Genomic DNA, 15,950 nt, shown 5'->3' with positions numbered 1-15,950 from the left:
TAAATGTCCTGTTCTTTATTATGTATGAGTAGACTCCAGTTCTCATATAACTTGACTCAAACCTGCAACTCATCATTGGATATATGTTATATATGTTATTGTAATATATACATTGAGTTTATTTGGTTATTTTCATATTACCACAAGCAGTGGATTTTGGTCTCCACAGTTTTAGGGGAACCCCTTGTTCTTTTAGGTACCATAAAACTGCCACCAGCGTGCTGAAAGGAATGAGGAAGTCGGCTTCACAGAGGATGATGAAGCAGCTGCTCCCCCTGTGGCCGAAATCGAGCATACCCTCAGGAAGCTGGAAAAGGTTAAATTGCCTCTGTGTCTGTCTCTGCCTCTATGTTCATATGGCATTAAATGTTTGACTTGTATGTGTGCAATGTGATCTGCCCTGAGTCCCCTTCAGGGTGAGAAGGGAGGAATATAAATACTGTAAATAAATAAATAAGTAAGTAAGTAAATGAACTCCACCGAAGATGGACCTGGACCTAACTTGGCATATAGAACTTCCATGACCAGCAAAAAATTCTGGAGGTCTTTTGGGGAAATTCGCCTTGATTTGGGCGAGTTGTAGTTCACCTACCTCCAGAGAGCACTGTGAACCCAAACACTGATGGATTTGGACCAAACTTGGCACACACACCTGATATACCAAAATTTGGTGACTGGAGGGTTTTGGGGGGAACTGACCTTCCTTGCTGGGAGTTGTAGTTCACCCACAACCAGAGAAACTGTGATCTCCACCAATGATGGACCTGGACCAAACTTGGCACACAGAACTGTCATTACTAACTGAACCTACTGGAGGGGTTTGAGGGGACTGATTCACCATAGTGGAAGTTGTAGTTTACCCTACAGCCAGAGAGTATACTGAACCTGACCAATGATGAGGAAACTTGCCCAATGTAACAAACTTTAAGTACTGGTGGAGTTTCTTGGGGTTAATCTGGCATGACGTAAGTTTTAGTTCACCCACAACCTTATGCATTTTGTACAAGTAAAAAAATGACTTTTTCAAATAACCTGGGCAACGCTGGGTACCCAAGCTAGTGTATTATAAAGGGAGAAAGGGAAGGCTCTACCATTTCAAAGAGGAGTAAAGCAGTGGCAAGCACAAAGTAATCCACCCTCTTGGAAGGGGAAGGTGTCTCATTCTGGTCATCCCTTTCTCTCCTTTTGAATTCTTCCCAACCATTTTAAGAAGGTCTATCATTAATGGAATGCCCTCCTGGGATCATTTATAAGCTGGCCATTCTAAGGGATAGTTCTTACGTTATGGGAGCAGTTTGGCAGAGTGTCCCATGTCCAACTCCGTTAACTCAAGAATAGAGAAGTCATGTAAATGTAGAATCCTAAAGAAAGTATTACCACAACATCAGTGGTGGCAGTGGAGGTCCTGTTGACGTTTCCATATGACCCCAACACGATGTCACAGTTATCATTATGGAACTGGTGGGACAAGCAGCCATGGTGAGAATAGCAATAGAACTTCCATCATATACAAATCCATCCCACTCTTCCTGCAAACTGCATGTCTATTTATTAGGGATCTAAGCTTTAACTGTGTTGATAGACGGATATCTGGGAGTCGAATTGAACCGGTGAGGCCAAATGTTGAGCGGTGAGGCAGTGGATTAAGAGCACAACTGATAACTTTCCAAGGCTACGTTAAATCTGGCATATGTGACACTCTGATAGAGACTGAAAAAGAACATTTGAAAGACAGCCTTTCTTTATAACAATAATTGGCAGCTTTTGTTCCCTAACTAGCCAATTAGTTCCTTCACTATCTCAAAAAGGCACAAACACTTGAGTTTTGGTTATATGTAGATTTATACTGCCAGCCTGATTAATTATGGTTTATTTTATATCCTGCCTTTATACGGAAGCGAAGACTCAAGGAAACTCCCAGCAAGATTAACTAAAAAGGTACAGATAAAGTAATAAAAAAGTTATAATATTAGAACACAATTAAACAAGTTATATTATTAAAACAAAATTTAATTAAAAGTAATAAAAATTCAATTAAATTCATTTTAAACCAACTGTTAAAAACCACTTCCTCAGCAAGAAGTCAATAGCTGTTACAAAATGTCTTGAAGACAGAAGTCTGTTAGATGCATATTTATGCCTACACTCAAGTAATTTCAGCTGAATTCAATGGGTTTTACTCCCCAGTAAATACAGTATATGCAGGTTTGTCAACTTAATCAGTAAAATGTTTGATCCATAGTCTGTTTTCTAATCAGTTCAGTACTAAACATAATGAAACCATGAAAACAGCAGCCCTTTTCAGTAGAAGAGTCCTATTTACTTGTGGTTGATGCAATACCCATGATAGATCAGTCAACCAGCAAAAAAGGGCCAGGATAGCACAGTGGGTTAAACCACCAGCTATAGAAGATCCTGCTGACAGAAAGGTTGGCAGTTCAAGCCCGGGTCAGGGTGAGCTCCCGCTGTCAGCCCAGCTTCTGCTCACCTAGCAGTTTGAAAACAACAATGTAAGTAGATAAATAGGTACTGCTTTGGCAGGGAGGTAAAAGGCGACCTGAAAAACATGCTGACAAAAATCTGGCCACTAAAAGCGTCCAAGGACGACAGCCTCCTTAGAGTGAAAAATGAAACAACAGCACCTCCCCATGGCTGAGCCGAGCACAACTAGATGCCGGAGATGAAAAGAGGGAAGCCTTGCCTCTGTTTATGTACTGTCTCTGTAAGTTGTAGAATGACACTGAATGGTTGCCATATAAGGTAAAGGTTTCCCCTGACATTAAGTCCAGTCGTGTCTGACTCTGGGGGTTGGTGCTCATCCCCATTTCTAAGCCGAAGAGCCGGTGTTATCCATAGACACCTCCAAGGTCATGTGGCTGGCATGACTGCATGGAACGCTGTTACCTTCCTGCCGGAGCGGTACCTATTGATCTACTCACATTTGCATGTTTTCGAACTGCTAGGGTGCCAGAAGCTGGAGCTAACAGCGGGCACTCACCCCGCTCCCCGTGTTTGAACCTGTGACCTTTCGTTCTGGAAGTTCGGCAGCTCAGCGCTTTAACACACTGAGCCACCAGAGGCTCAGTTGCCATATATGTACCTGTAATCCAGTCTGTGTCCCCTTGGGGAGACAGAGCGGAATATAAATATATTATTATTAAAAGAATGTAGGGTCTTGGCATATAATAAGCTACTGCCTTCTTTCTTTATGCTTTCTTTCAACCAACAGATGTGTTGCTTAATGCACTGCTGTTTGAAATATTACATCCACAAGGAGAGGAAATTTAAGTCCGCCCAATACTCTTTTTGAAATTCGACACTTCTCACATTTCATGACTCTTCCAACTAACTATGCAACTTTGGCATTGCATTATGGTAATTTTCCACTTATAGGGAAATAACAAATACGATTATGTTTTAAATGTCCTGGTTCACACTTCATTATAGCAAATATTGAATAGAAAATGAGCATTAAACTAGCATTTGCAAGAAACAGAAGGGAATTCATCTTTAGTGTGAGGTAGCGCTGGTGGTTGTATAAAATCATTCAGTTGCTTTTATTTCCCCAAACCTTTTACATGGGTCTTTAAAAAAAAGAAACCAGCAAGAGAAGGAGATAAAAATTGAGTTTTTTTATTCTTTTACCTTGAGACTATAGGAGCCAGTTGCAAAATCAATAATGGCACTGTGCAAACAACTTTGCTAAATAAAATTGATCTAGTAAGGTATCGACACCAATCTCAAAGACTTTACTACAGAGGCCATTCAGAATTTACCCTCTGGATCCATACACTGTTTTAGAGGGGTTTTCTTTTTTAAAAAATCTACTGCTGCTAAGGAATAGAAGCTCTCTTGTGTAAAAATAATACTTGGATTCTTTAACGTTTCTAGTTCAATCAGTGCCATTTTCCTACATTGCTTTGAAGATGAGAATAAAAAAACCTTTAGGGTACACTTCAAAACGAAGGCTCTTTTCAACTTGCACTTCAAGCTTTTGGTCAATATAATTGCTTTTACTGAACAAGACTTTTAATCAGAACCATCATATTAACTTAATAGTGGAACTGGAAGCTGTACCCAGGACAAACCAAGTCTTTCACAGCATCATAAACTGCATCTCTGGGGTAATAAAATGTAACCTCATATTCTGGGGAAGGGTTTTTTTCCCTAAAACCTAAACCGTCCCTAACGGATGTTTATTCACAGCAGTCTAAAGAAACCTCTGATGAAGACTCTATCCATTTCCCCTCGCTGGCAGTAAACAACAATTGCTTTTCCATTGTCTGCAAGACAGGCTTTTAATATTTCAAGACCTATCAGGAGAACTCTCTCTCCCCATCTTTTTCTCTCAGGCAAACATAGTCCATTATATTTTTTTCTCACATGCTCTGCACACCAAAGGCTTCCTCCTTTGCTCATTTTTCAGACAGATTTCTTTAAAAGTAGTGCCCCAGACTTGGAAGAAATGCTCCAGTGGGACAGCGAGTTCAGACTCGTCATTAGTTTGCCATCTGAAACGCCAGTCTGCTTTTATACTATAGCTTAAAGAATATCACTTTCCTACTTCCCTATGTAGGGTAAGTACTTAGAAGGAGGGGATGCTGGTAAGGTGAAGGTATTTGGAGATACTATGCGGAAAAAGGAAAGTTACGAAAGTTACTGCCACAAGACATTCACCTTCCCACCTTCCCTTCCCACTCCACTGAAGCTGAAGAAGTTCCATATGCTTCAGTGCATTCAAGGTTATCTCTCTCTGGTTGGCTAAGGTTTCCTGGAGAAGTAGTTGGAAGAATCCCTCAGAAAGGTGGTCAGAACCATCCCTCCAGGGTTGTTGTGAGTTGTCTGGGCTGTATAACCATGTTCCTGAAGCATTCTCTCCTGATGTTTTGCCCACATCTATTGCAGGCATTCTCAAAGGTTGAGGGGTCAGGAGAGAATGCTTCTGGAACATGACCCCTCAACCTCTGAGGATGCCGGACATAGATGTGAGTGAAATGTCAGGAGAGAATGCTTCTGGAACATGGCCATACAGCCTGGAAAACTCACAACAACCCAGTGATTCCGACAACACATCCCTTTCCATTGGCAAAAGTGGGGGGCTTCTGAACCAAGTTAGTTAGGAGTTGCTACTCTGTGTGCTCTGAAATGGTGGTAGCCTCACTCAATGTGAAAAGCAGGAGTGCATAAAGCTGGATTGCCCTCTCTGGCTTCTCTGAGCGTTGACAGTATCAGCAGTTCAAATTCCACATGTTCTACAACCACGGGCTGAGAGCAAGCATAGTAAACAGAAACACAATGCCTTAAGAAATCTCAACTATATCACTTAAAAAAAGGTAAAGGTTTCCCCTGACGTTAAGTCCAGTCATGTCTGACTCTGGGGGTTGGTGCTCATCTCAATTTCTAAGCCGAAGAGCCGGCGTTGTCCGTAGACACCTCCAAGGTCATGTGGCCGGCATGAATGCATGGAGCGCTGTTACCTTCCCACTGGAGCGGTACCTATTGATCTACTCAACATTGGCATGTTTTCGAACTCCTAAGTTGGCAGAAGCTGGAGCTAACAGAGGGCACTCACTCCGCTCCCGGGATTTGAACATGCGACCTTTCGGTCTGCAAGTTCAGCAGCTCAGTGCTTTAACACACTTCGCCACCATGAATGTTCTCCAAGTATCCACCATACTTAACTATATCATCCCTATACCTCTCTGTACTGTATTGTTCCTGTAAAAGAATCAAAACCTTTTGAGGGAATGTTTGAATAAAGGTAAATGTATGAGGGCTCCACACTTTTCTTAACTCTATTTATTAAGATATATATTTTCTACATAATCACGTTTCATTGCAATGCATTTTCCCAGTGTAGTACCAACATTTTAATGCCATCAACCAAAAGAGTTTTGGGTTAAGCTCATAGTCTTTGATACACGGCTATTTTCACATTATCTGCTTGCTGCTTGCACTTACGCTTTTCTGTCAGTTGCTTAGGCACCCACCTGGCACCCACTTTGCTGAATGTAAGGCTGTCATGAATAAGGGCACCACAGGCAGATCGAACACTCACATTCAGGGCCTAGGCAGATCCAACACTCACATCTAGCTTTCCCTCTTTGACTGTTATTCTTCTTTTTTTGTGAATCAGTTGCAGGGCTCTTTCTTTATTCTTTATTTATATTACAACTCCCAGGGCCACATAGTATGGAGCTATGGTATTTAAAGTGGGGTTCAAGAACATTCATTCCATACTGTAAAAGCACCAAGAGAAGGGTATGGACCTTGGAAAACTATGACTGCACAGAATGAAGACATGGCATAATAATAATAATAATAATAATAATAATAATAATAATAATAATAATAATAATAATAATAATGGTAAAAAAAAACCAAGATCGAAAAATCAGCTGATGACCCAAAATGCAGACTATGCAAGGAAACTGACAAAACCATTGATCATATCCTCAGCTGCTGTAAGAAAATTGCACAGACAGACTACAAACAGAGGTATAACTGTGTGGCCCAAATGATCCATTGGAACTTATGCCTCAAGTACCACCTCCCAGCAGCAAAGAACTGGTGGGATCACAAACCAGCAAAGGTCGTGGAAAATGAGCACGCAAAGATACTGTGGGACTTCCGAATCCAGACTGACAAAGTTCTGGAACACAACACACCAGACATCACAGCTGTGAAAAAGAACAAGGTTTGGATCATTGATGTCGCCATCCCAGGTGACAGTCGCATAGATGAAAAACAACAGGAAAAACTCAGCCGCTATCAGGACCTCAAGATTGAACTTCAAAGACTCTGGCAGAAACCAGTGCAGGTGGTCCCGGTGGTGATGGGCACACTGGGTGCCGTGCCAAAAGATCTCAACCGGCATTTGGAAACAATAGACATTGACAAAATCACCATCTGCCAACTGCAAAAGGCCACCCTACTGGGATCTGCACACATCATCAGAAAATACATCACACAGTCCTAGACACTTGGGAAGTGTTCAACTTGTGGTTTTGCGAAACGAAATCCAGCATATCTATCTTGTTTGCTGTGCCATACAACGTCGTTGTGATGATATTAATAATAATAATAAAAAAAAACAACAACAAAGTAACAAAGGTTACTTTAACAAAGGTTAAAAAACAAATATGGATTGTCGATGTAGCAATCCCAGGTAACAGCAGGATTGAGGAGAAACAACTGGAAAAGCTGATATGATATGAGGATTTAAAGATCGAATTACAAAGACTCTGGCACGAGTCAGTCAAGGTGGTCCCAGTGGTGATCGACACACTGGATGCAGTGCCTAAAGACCTTGGCCTGCACTTAAACACAATCGGCGCTGACAAAATTACCACCTGCCAGCTGCAGAAAGTCACCTTACTGGGATCTGCACGCATTCTTTGCCGATACATCACACAGTCCTAGACACTTGGGAAGTGTCCGACGTGTGATCCAATATAACAGCCAGCAGAGTATCTGCTATGGACTATCTTGTTGTGTTTCAAATAATAATAACAACAATTCTATCCTGGCTTTCCCATGCCACACAAGGCACAGATATATCATGGAAGTAAAGGAAGGGAAGGGAGGGACCCGGAAAGGCTATTTTTAAAGAGGAAATTGTTCTGGCAAAGTAAAAACTCGGTGAGCAAAAGGTAATGCTTTCCCTAACAAGGATACTTTTGGCTCCTTCCACAATTTCCGCTCCCACAAATTGGGCAAATGTTTCATTTTAAATCTGGGAGCAACATTAGAGAACTGGCCAAACATCTGGATCATTACCAAAAATCCATTTCCCCACCACCTCCTGAAACTTTTGAAAACAATGGTGGCCCCCACACTTAAAATACGCAAAGAATGCTCTATCCAACACTTGAAGGAAAACTAATGTGTAGAGAACAGTGGCTTCCAGGATTTTAAGTGTAGCACTCAGTGGAATTTAGTACATGTGATGAAGTTTTTTTTTCATGTCAGGAGCAACTTGAGAAACTTCAAGTTGCTTTTGGTGTGAGAGAACTGGTCATCTGTAAGGACATTGTCCAGGATACGCCCAGATGTTTTGATGTTTTTGCCATCCTTGTGGGAGGCTCCTCTCTTGTCCCTGCATGGAGCTGGAAGTGATAGAGGGAGCTAATCCGCACGCTCCCCGGATTGGATTCGAACCGGCAACCTTCAGGTCAGCAACCCAACCTTCAAGTCAGTACAAGGGTTTAACCCACTGCGCCACTGGGGGCTCCAAAATGTGATGAACTGGCAAGTACTGTTTTCAAAGTGCTGTACTTTTAACTATTGTTTGACCTGGTAGTGTGACCCCGTCTAGTTCCCCAAGCTGCCAGGCAATAGTAATGAAGCAGAAAGACCCTTACTAATATTATAATATTACTAATAATAATATAATATTAATTATATATTATATATTAAATGTAATATTACTAATAATATTACCATATAATGATATAGTACAATATAGTAATTTAATGCTTATATTGTGCTATGCTAATAATATATTGTATGTACATTTGATTTGTAAGCCGCTCTAAGTCCCCTCCGAGGTGAGAAGAGCGGGATATAAATGTAGTAAATAAATAAATAAACAAATAAATAAACCTCCCTTTGAGTTTTGCAATGACAGATGAGTACAAACCACTTGTACATCTCAGTACTGGAAACCACTTGGCTATTACAGTCTTTCACTGCTTCCCTAACTTGGAGTGAATGTCTATAGAGGAAAGCCTAGCCTGGAAAGCAGCAGATTTCAGCAGGAAAATAAAGAATATCACTTCAAAACACTCCACAGTTGCTTTCAGGAGCTGCCCAGTATTGCTTTGCTTCAAGCAGGTTCTATAGGGAAAAAGACACAATACCCTCCCTCCCCCACACACATTTTATTTCTGTGCTCAAACCACTTCACACTTAGTGAATCTTTAAAGACAGTCATGCCATGAGTTCCAGCATATTTTTGGCGGCTACCTACCAGATCAAAAGAAAGGCTCTCCTTTGTCATTGCGTTGACTTCAGGGAGGCGAGCTTTAGCTTGGGCTTTAATGTAGCATCTCTCTCCTCCAGCAAAACGGATTCCAGTGATGCCCTACAAAGCAAGACCGTGGTTATTATGATAAGAGTTGAAGTACCCCCCTGATTTCTAAAACACAAAGAAGCTCTTTCAACACAGAAGTCGTGTGGAGTGGCTGATTTTATAGCTGTAGGCGTACCGGTATAAAATGATGTTTTATGGATTTTTTTAAAAAAAGCGGGGGGCTGATAAACAACTTTTTATAGTCTATTTTTGATTTAAAACATATTCATCAGGTGGAGCATGGTGTGCACACACAAATGCACATTTGCAGAAACAGGGAGGAAATTCTTGCACACACAGCATGACCTACTGGGCACACACTCATCAAGGAACAAAGAAGCTGGAAAGTGAACATCTGAGAACTAATCCTTCAAAGACTCTGGGATATCATATTTACCAGGAGTCCCTTCACAATAATAGCACTGTATTCCACTTAAACTGCCATTAATCAACAGTAAATCTGGAATGTGTAGTTTAGGGAGAGACATTTAGCATTCTTAGCCAGAGGACTGTTCGGGTAGTTTTAACCCAGCAGTTCTCAACCTCCCTAATGCTGCGACCCCTTAATACAGTTCATGTTATGGTGACCCCCAACCATAAAATTATTTTTGTTGCTACTTCGTAACTGTAATTTTGTGTCCAATTCTGGGCACCGCAATTGAAGGGAGATGTTGACAAGCTGGAAAGCGTCCAGAGGAGGGCAACTAAAATGATTAAGGGTCTGGAGAACAAGCCCTATTAGGAGCGGCTTAAAGAACTGGGCATGTTTAGCCTGCAGGAGAGAAGGCTGAGAGGAGACATGATAGCCATGTACAAATACGTGAAGGGAAGTCATAGGGAGGAGGGAGCAAGCTTGTTTTCTGCTGCCCTGCAGACTAGGACACGGAACAATGGCTTCAAACTACAGGAAAGGAGATTCCACTTGAACATCAGGAAGAACTTCCTCACTGTGAGGGCTGTTCGACAGTGGAACTCTCTCCCCCGGACTGTGGTGGAGGCTCCTTCTTTGGAGGCTTTTAAGCAGAGGCTGGATGGTCATCTGTCGGGGGTGATTTGAATGCGATTTCCTGCTTCTTGGCAGGGGGTTGGACTGGATGACCCATGAGGTCTCTTCCAACTCTACTATTCTATGATTCTATGATTCTACTGTTATGAATCGTAATGTAAATATCTGATATGCAGAATGTATTTTCATTCACTGGATCAAATTTGGCACAAATACCCGATACAGCCAAATTTAAATACTGGTAGGGTTGGGGGGCAGGTTGATTTTGTCATTTGAGAGTTGTAGTTATAGTTAACTTATAATCAAAGAACACTCTGAATTTCACCTACGATGGAATTGAACCAAACTTGGCACACAGAACTCCCATAACCAAAAAAAAAAAAAATACTGGAAGAGTTTGGTGGGCATTGACTTTGAGTTTTGGAGTTGTAGTTCACCGACATTCAGAGAGTACTGTGGACTCAAACAATGATGGATCTGGACCAAACTTGGTATGAATACTCAATATGCCCAAATGTGAACACTAGTAAAATTTGGGGAAAACAGATTTTGACATTTGGGAGTTGTAGTTGCTGCGATTTATAGTGCACCTACAATCAGAGCATTCTGAACTCCACCTATGATGGAATTGAACCAAACTTGGCATGCAGAATTCCCATGTCCAACAAAAATTACTGGAAGAGTTTGGTGGGCATTGACTTTGAGTTTTGGATTTGTAGTTCACTGATATCCAGCCTTCTCTGTCAAAGAGGTTCCTAAAACCATGGTGGTCTTTAGTGACCCCTCTGATACCACCCCTGTGACCCCCCCCCAGGGGTCCTGACCCCCAGGTTGAGAACCACTGCTTTAACCAAACTCAGGGATTTTGTAGGATGTAGCCATGGCTGTTAAAGTGCAATTATAGCACTACAATTGTGTAGCATGAATGAGCCCCAGATACTAAATAGTGCATTGCTACAGGCCCTCTAGTCACCAGATTATGATTGTTATTTACAAAGCACTACCCATATTCATAGTGCTTTACAAGAGATGAATGTGTTGCTGTGAGTTTTCCAAGGTCATATTCCAGAAGCATTCTTTCCTGACATTTCACCCTCATCTATGGCAGGCATCCTCAGAGGTTGTGAAGTCCGTTGGAAACTAGGCAAGTGGGTTTTATGAATCTGTGGAATGTCCAGGGTGGGAGAAAGAATTCTTGTCTGTTTGAGGAAGGTGTGAATGTTGCAATTCGCCAGCTTGATTAGCATTGAATGGCCTTGCATCTTCAAAGCATGGCTGCTTCCTGCCTGAGGGAATCCTTTTTTGGGAGATATTAACTGGCCCTGATTGTTTCTTGTCTGGAATTCCCCTGTTTTCTGAGTGTTGTTCTTTATTTCCTGTCCTGATTTTAGAGTTTTTTAAAATACTGGTAGCCAGATTTTGTTCATTTTCATGGTTTCCTCCTTTCTGTTGAAATTGTCCCCATGCTTGTGGATTTCAATGGCTTCTCTGTGTAGTCTGGCATGGTGGTTGTTAGAGTGGTCCAGTATTGCCACGTTCTCAAATAATATATTGTGTCCAGTTTGGGTCATCAAGTGCTCTGCTATGGCTGACTTCTCTGGTTGAATTACTCTGCAGTGCCTTTCATGTTCCTTGATTCGTGTCTGGGCAATGCTGCGTTTGGTGGTCCCTATGTAGACTTGTCCACAGCTGCATGGTATACGGTAGAGGTGAGAGGTTCCCTTTTGTCCTTTGCTGAAGGTAGCATTTGTTGGATTTTCTTAATGGGTTTGTATATAGGTTGTGTTTACTCATCAGCTTCCCTATGAGGTCAGTGGTTCCCTTGATGTATGGTAAGAATACTTTTCCTCTGGGTGAATCTATGTTTTTACTCTTGTGGCTTGTTCTTGATCTTATGGCAATCAGCGTAAGAACAAGAAAGACAGGCTGCCTTATCAAAGGCAGGACATGTACACCGGCCAATTTTGATAAAGCAAAAACAGATTTAATCTTTACATATAAAATACCTTTTTAATCTCTTTGGAGAAACAGTAAGATAATTGTGGTAATTGTAGAGCAGACACATCTTTTTGTGGGATTACCTACTAACCTTCTGTCAGAAATTACTGTAAAAACAGAAGTATTAAAATTGTATTTTGGGAATCCCTGGAGCATTTTAAAGCTTATCTTCTCAGTGGGAATAATAGTAAGAGAAAATAAGTGTCTACGGAAGACAGTTTGCCAATTCCCCCCCCCCCCCCCCAAATTCCCATGCAATGAACAGTTGCAAAAAAGGGGTGCTGCATGTGCACTATCCATGTGGTACAATAAAGGCCTGGCCAATACGTGATGCAACTGGGGCATTTTCTATCTTAAAAAAATGCCCCAGAAGTGTCTGCAAGACCAAACAAATATAGAGTTGCCCATGAAAACATTTTAATAGGAGGAAAGGTCTTCTGACAGCTTAAAACACCACAACAGAACATCCCAAAAGTGGACACAATGGATTCTTTAAGTGGAAACAAGAGAGAAAAATGAAGTTATTAATGAAGCTCAACATATTTTGACATCTTCTTCCTCAAAGGTGCATGTACACCAATCTGAAATATCAAAAGCAGACTCATAAACAACAACTCACCCTTTTATTCCTTTTGTAATAATATATTTCCCAAGTCCTCTCCATATTTCAGATCCATCTCCAATGCACATGTTGGGCCCCATTAAATGGCTTCTTCTGCCACTTAAGAGTTCTTCTGGGTTTTTTTTTGTGTACTAATGCATATTTTTCCTTGGTGATACTTCTTTGATTTAAAATAAACATAATCTACAATACTTACAATCTGAAAATCATGAACTTCAATAGCTTCTTCCCCACCGCTTCCAGTTTTAAAGGTCTCCAGGTTGTTCCCAGCATCTATTTCCATCAATCCTTCCTGCACATTCCCATTAATACTCATTGTGTAGTGGACATTATAAACCTGGAAACAAAACAAAACCCTTTAAATGATGTTCGAACCAGCATAGCACTATGTGGCACATGGTTTTTTCTAGAAGCTACAAAGAGGCTAACAGTGTCTCTTCCTGAATGATACAAAGTCTTGGGTGTCAGATGAGGGGACCCTGATCTACTTTTCGCAACCATGCTGATGTCTTTCCGGGGCAGCTCTGAGTTTGTTACCAGCCCAAGACATGTGATTGATTGATTCTTGGATTTTTTTTCTTGATTTGATTAACAGAGGGTAACCAAAATATGGAACAGTTTCATTCACTTCCACTGCCATATCCTCTGTTAAGTTTTAGACTCTCAGAACTGTCGGTTAGGGTTGTGCATGGATTCGGTGTGGTCGGTTCCCTTCAGTCAATCCGGCTTCTTCGGCTTGGCTGGATGGCCTTAATGGTAAGGGCTAAGCTGTCACATTTTTCGTCCATTATGGGACCACGTGGCAGCAGATCACGGCTCCTCCTCCCTTATTCGACACTATGCGGCGAGGAGACTGCTGTGTGCTGCTCACATGGGGCTTCCTTGTGAGCCCTGTTTGTTGTGCCAACTGGAATAGAAGAACACTGTGATATGTCTTACACAAGCTGTGTTTAAGGAAAGAGTCCCAGGAAGGATGCTTCCTGAACCACGTTCTTCAAACCCAGAGTGCCTTGAAAGGAAGAAAGTAAGGGTCCCAGGAAGCACTAGTGAGAAAGCTTCATTTGAGACCCCCTTTCCCCATGATAACTCTTCCAGGAGTGAGTTTCCCTTCTGAGGGGTAGATTTCTCTCCCTTCCTGTTGTCTCAACCCTATTCTTAACTATGAGTCACTTGTAAGTCAGATGTTTGTAAATCAGGATTGCCTGTAATGTGAAATGACTTGGGCTCTTTTGTTCATATGTTCCTCTCCCTCCTTTTCCTGGACAACATTCTTTCAGTTTTTGCTCTCATTTTTAATGAATGTCCAAGTCCACAAACTGCACCGAATCTTAATTAACCATGGATTCTAAAGCTGTGTTTTAATAAACGTTGAGATTATTAGTTAAGATTAACATTATTAAAGTTATTAAGATTAACCACAGTCTAGGGCTCATATTTAACATGAAACTGCTGTTAATAAGAAATGAATGTGGAAGCTTGTGAGCTGATTTTTACAGAAGAGGAAAGAAAAACTCGGAATACAAAAAACTGAAACAAGACAATGCACAAAAACAGAATAGACTTCCTGCAAAACTAACAAAACTTCAATTCCCGAGTATACTAATATTCCAAATATTGGAAGAACTGCGGAAGGCAAACTAAAATTACTCACAAATGTTTCTGGTCATTTATTTCATGTCAAGAGCAACTTGAGAAGCTATAAGTCGCTTCTGGTGTGAGAGAATTGGCTGTCTGCAAGAAAGTTACCCAGGGGACGCCCAGATGTTTTGATGTTTTACCATCCTTGTAGGAGGCTTCTCTCATGTCCCTGCATGGGGAGCTGGAGCTGACAGAGGGAGCTTGCCCTCTCTCCCTGGATTTGAACCTCTGATCTCTCAGACAGCAGTCTTGCCAGAACAAGGGTTTAACCCATTGCGCCACTGGGGGCTCCTGTTCATGGTCGTAATAGTATACCATGATTTAATTGTATTTGTGAGCACAATCTGTTACAGAGATGAGCACCTCCGCCAGAGCCAGAGATGGGTACCACTTCCAGAGCTGGAAATGAAAGGAGAAGCCTTTGCCTTTGTTTATGTATTTGCTCATTGTATGTCCTTTGTAATCAAGGCATTGAATGTTTGCCTGTATCTGTTTATATACTCTGAGTCCCCTTGGGGAGAAGGGTGGAATATAAATAAAGTGTTATTATTATTATGATATTATTATTATTACACTGTAAACGTTACAGTAATTATTAAATTGCTATTGCCACAAAACCTACATAGGCAAAAGGTTTTGGAACCCACCGCACGCCCACCTGTGTGTATTTGCAGAAGTCCGATTTTGAATACGTTTTTCATTTTATGGCTAGGAGAACCTTCTATCATGCTTTGACTATAAAACAGGCAGCCAGGAGGGAAGAAATTTCCATCCTGGAATGAGTGGAAAATAAAATGCCTGAATAATTTGGCAAATCCCCAAGAATAAATCTTTAGCCGGCTTGTGTTTCCTGTTCAACCTTTTCTGGCTGAATTATAAATGAAACTTGACAGAATAAGGGAAGGCTTATTTTGTGTTCAAAATGGAAACATTTGGACCGTCAGCGTTTACACACACTGTTTAGTATTTAATGCTTTACTTTAGGAGTAGGTACAATCCAAGATTCATTAAATGTATCACCGAAATGTCTTTTGTGTCCTGGATTGCATTATTCTCAGAGAAACACACAGCCGAATGATGAGGGCAAAGTCTGAAGAAGCTGCATGATCCAGCAGCTTAGATGCAGCTGAGCAGGTTAAATCTGAAATACTCCAAAATCCAAAATTGCCCACATAGGTGGTTGACATAGTGACACCTTTGCTTACTAATGCACACAAACTTTGTTTCATGCACAAAAATATTACAAAATATTGTGTATAAAACCACCTTCAAACTATATGTATAAGGTATATATGAAACATAAATGAATTTCATATAAAGGCTTGGATCCCATCTCCAGGATCTCATTACATACATATACACAAATTCAGGTATTCCAACACCTGGAAAAAAAATCTGAAATCCAAATTGCCTGATCCCAAGTATTTAGATAAGGATACTCAACCAGCTAGAAGGATTCAGGAATGTTGTAATGATCACTTTTTCATACAGCATACCTTCTTTATTTCCACCAATTGCATTAATTTGAATTACTAGATGCGTCTTTCAATGGTATTCTATTACTTCTTCTTTTAGAAGGACTCAAGGAATCACACTTTTCTCCAGAATCAGTT

General features: G+C 41.0%; 1 protein-coding gene across 2 annotated transcripts in view; it reads right to left on the bottom strand.

Annotated features, from left to right (window-relative positions):
* The window catches only part of cnmd (chondromodulin), a 40,542-nt gene that overhangs the window by 17,256 nt on the left and 7,336 nt on the right, over nt 1-15,950 (bottom strand). For both annotated transcript variants that reach the window (XM_008106826.3, XM_008106825.3), the window contains exons 3-4: nt 12,896-13,036; nt 8,972-9,085 (exon numbers count right to left, since the gene is read on the bottom strand). In XM_008106826.3, coding sequence (XP_008105033.1) covers nt 8,972-9,085; nt 12,896-13,036 — 255 coding nt within the window. The remainder of the gene's footprint in view (nt 1-8,971; nt 9,086-12,895; nt 13,037-15,950) is intronic.

Source organism: Anolis carolinensis, chromosome 3 (assembly GCF_035594765.1).
Source record: "Anolis carolinensis isolate JA03-04 chromosome 3, rAnoCar3.1.pri, whole genome shotgun sequence".
NCBI lineage: Eukaryota > Metazoa > Chordata > Lepidosauria > Squamata > Dactyloidae > Anolis > Anolis carolinensis.
Note: the sequence above shows the minus strand (reverse complement) of the source record. Positions and strands in the feature narration are given on the sequence as shown.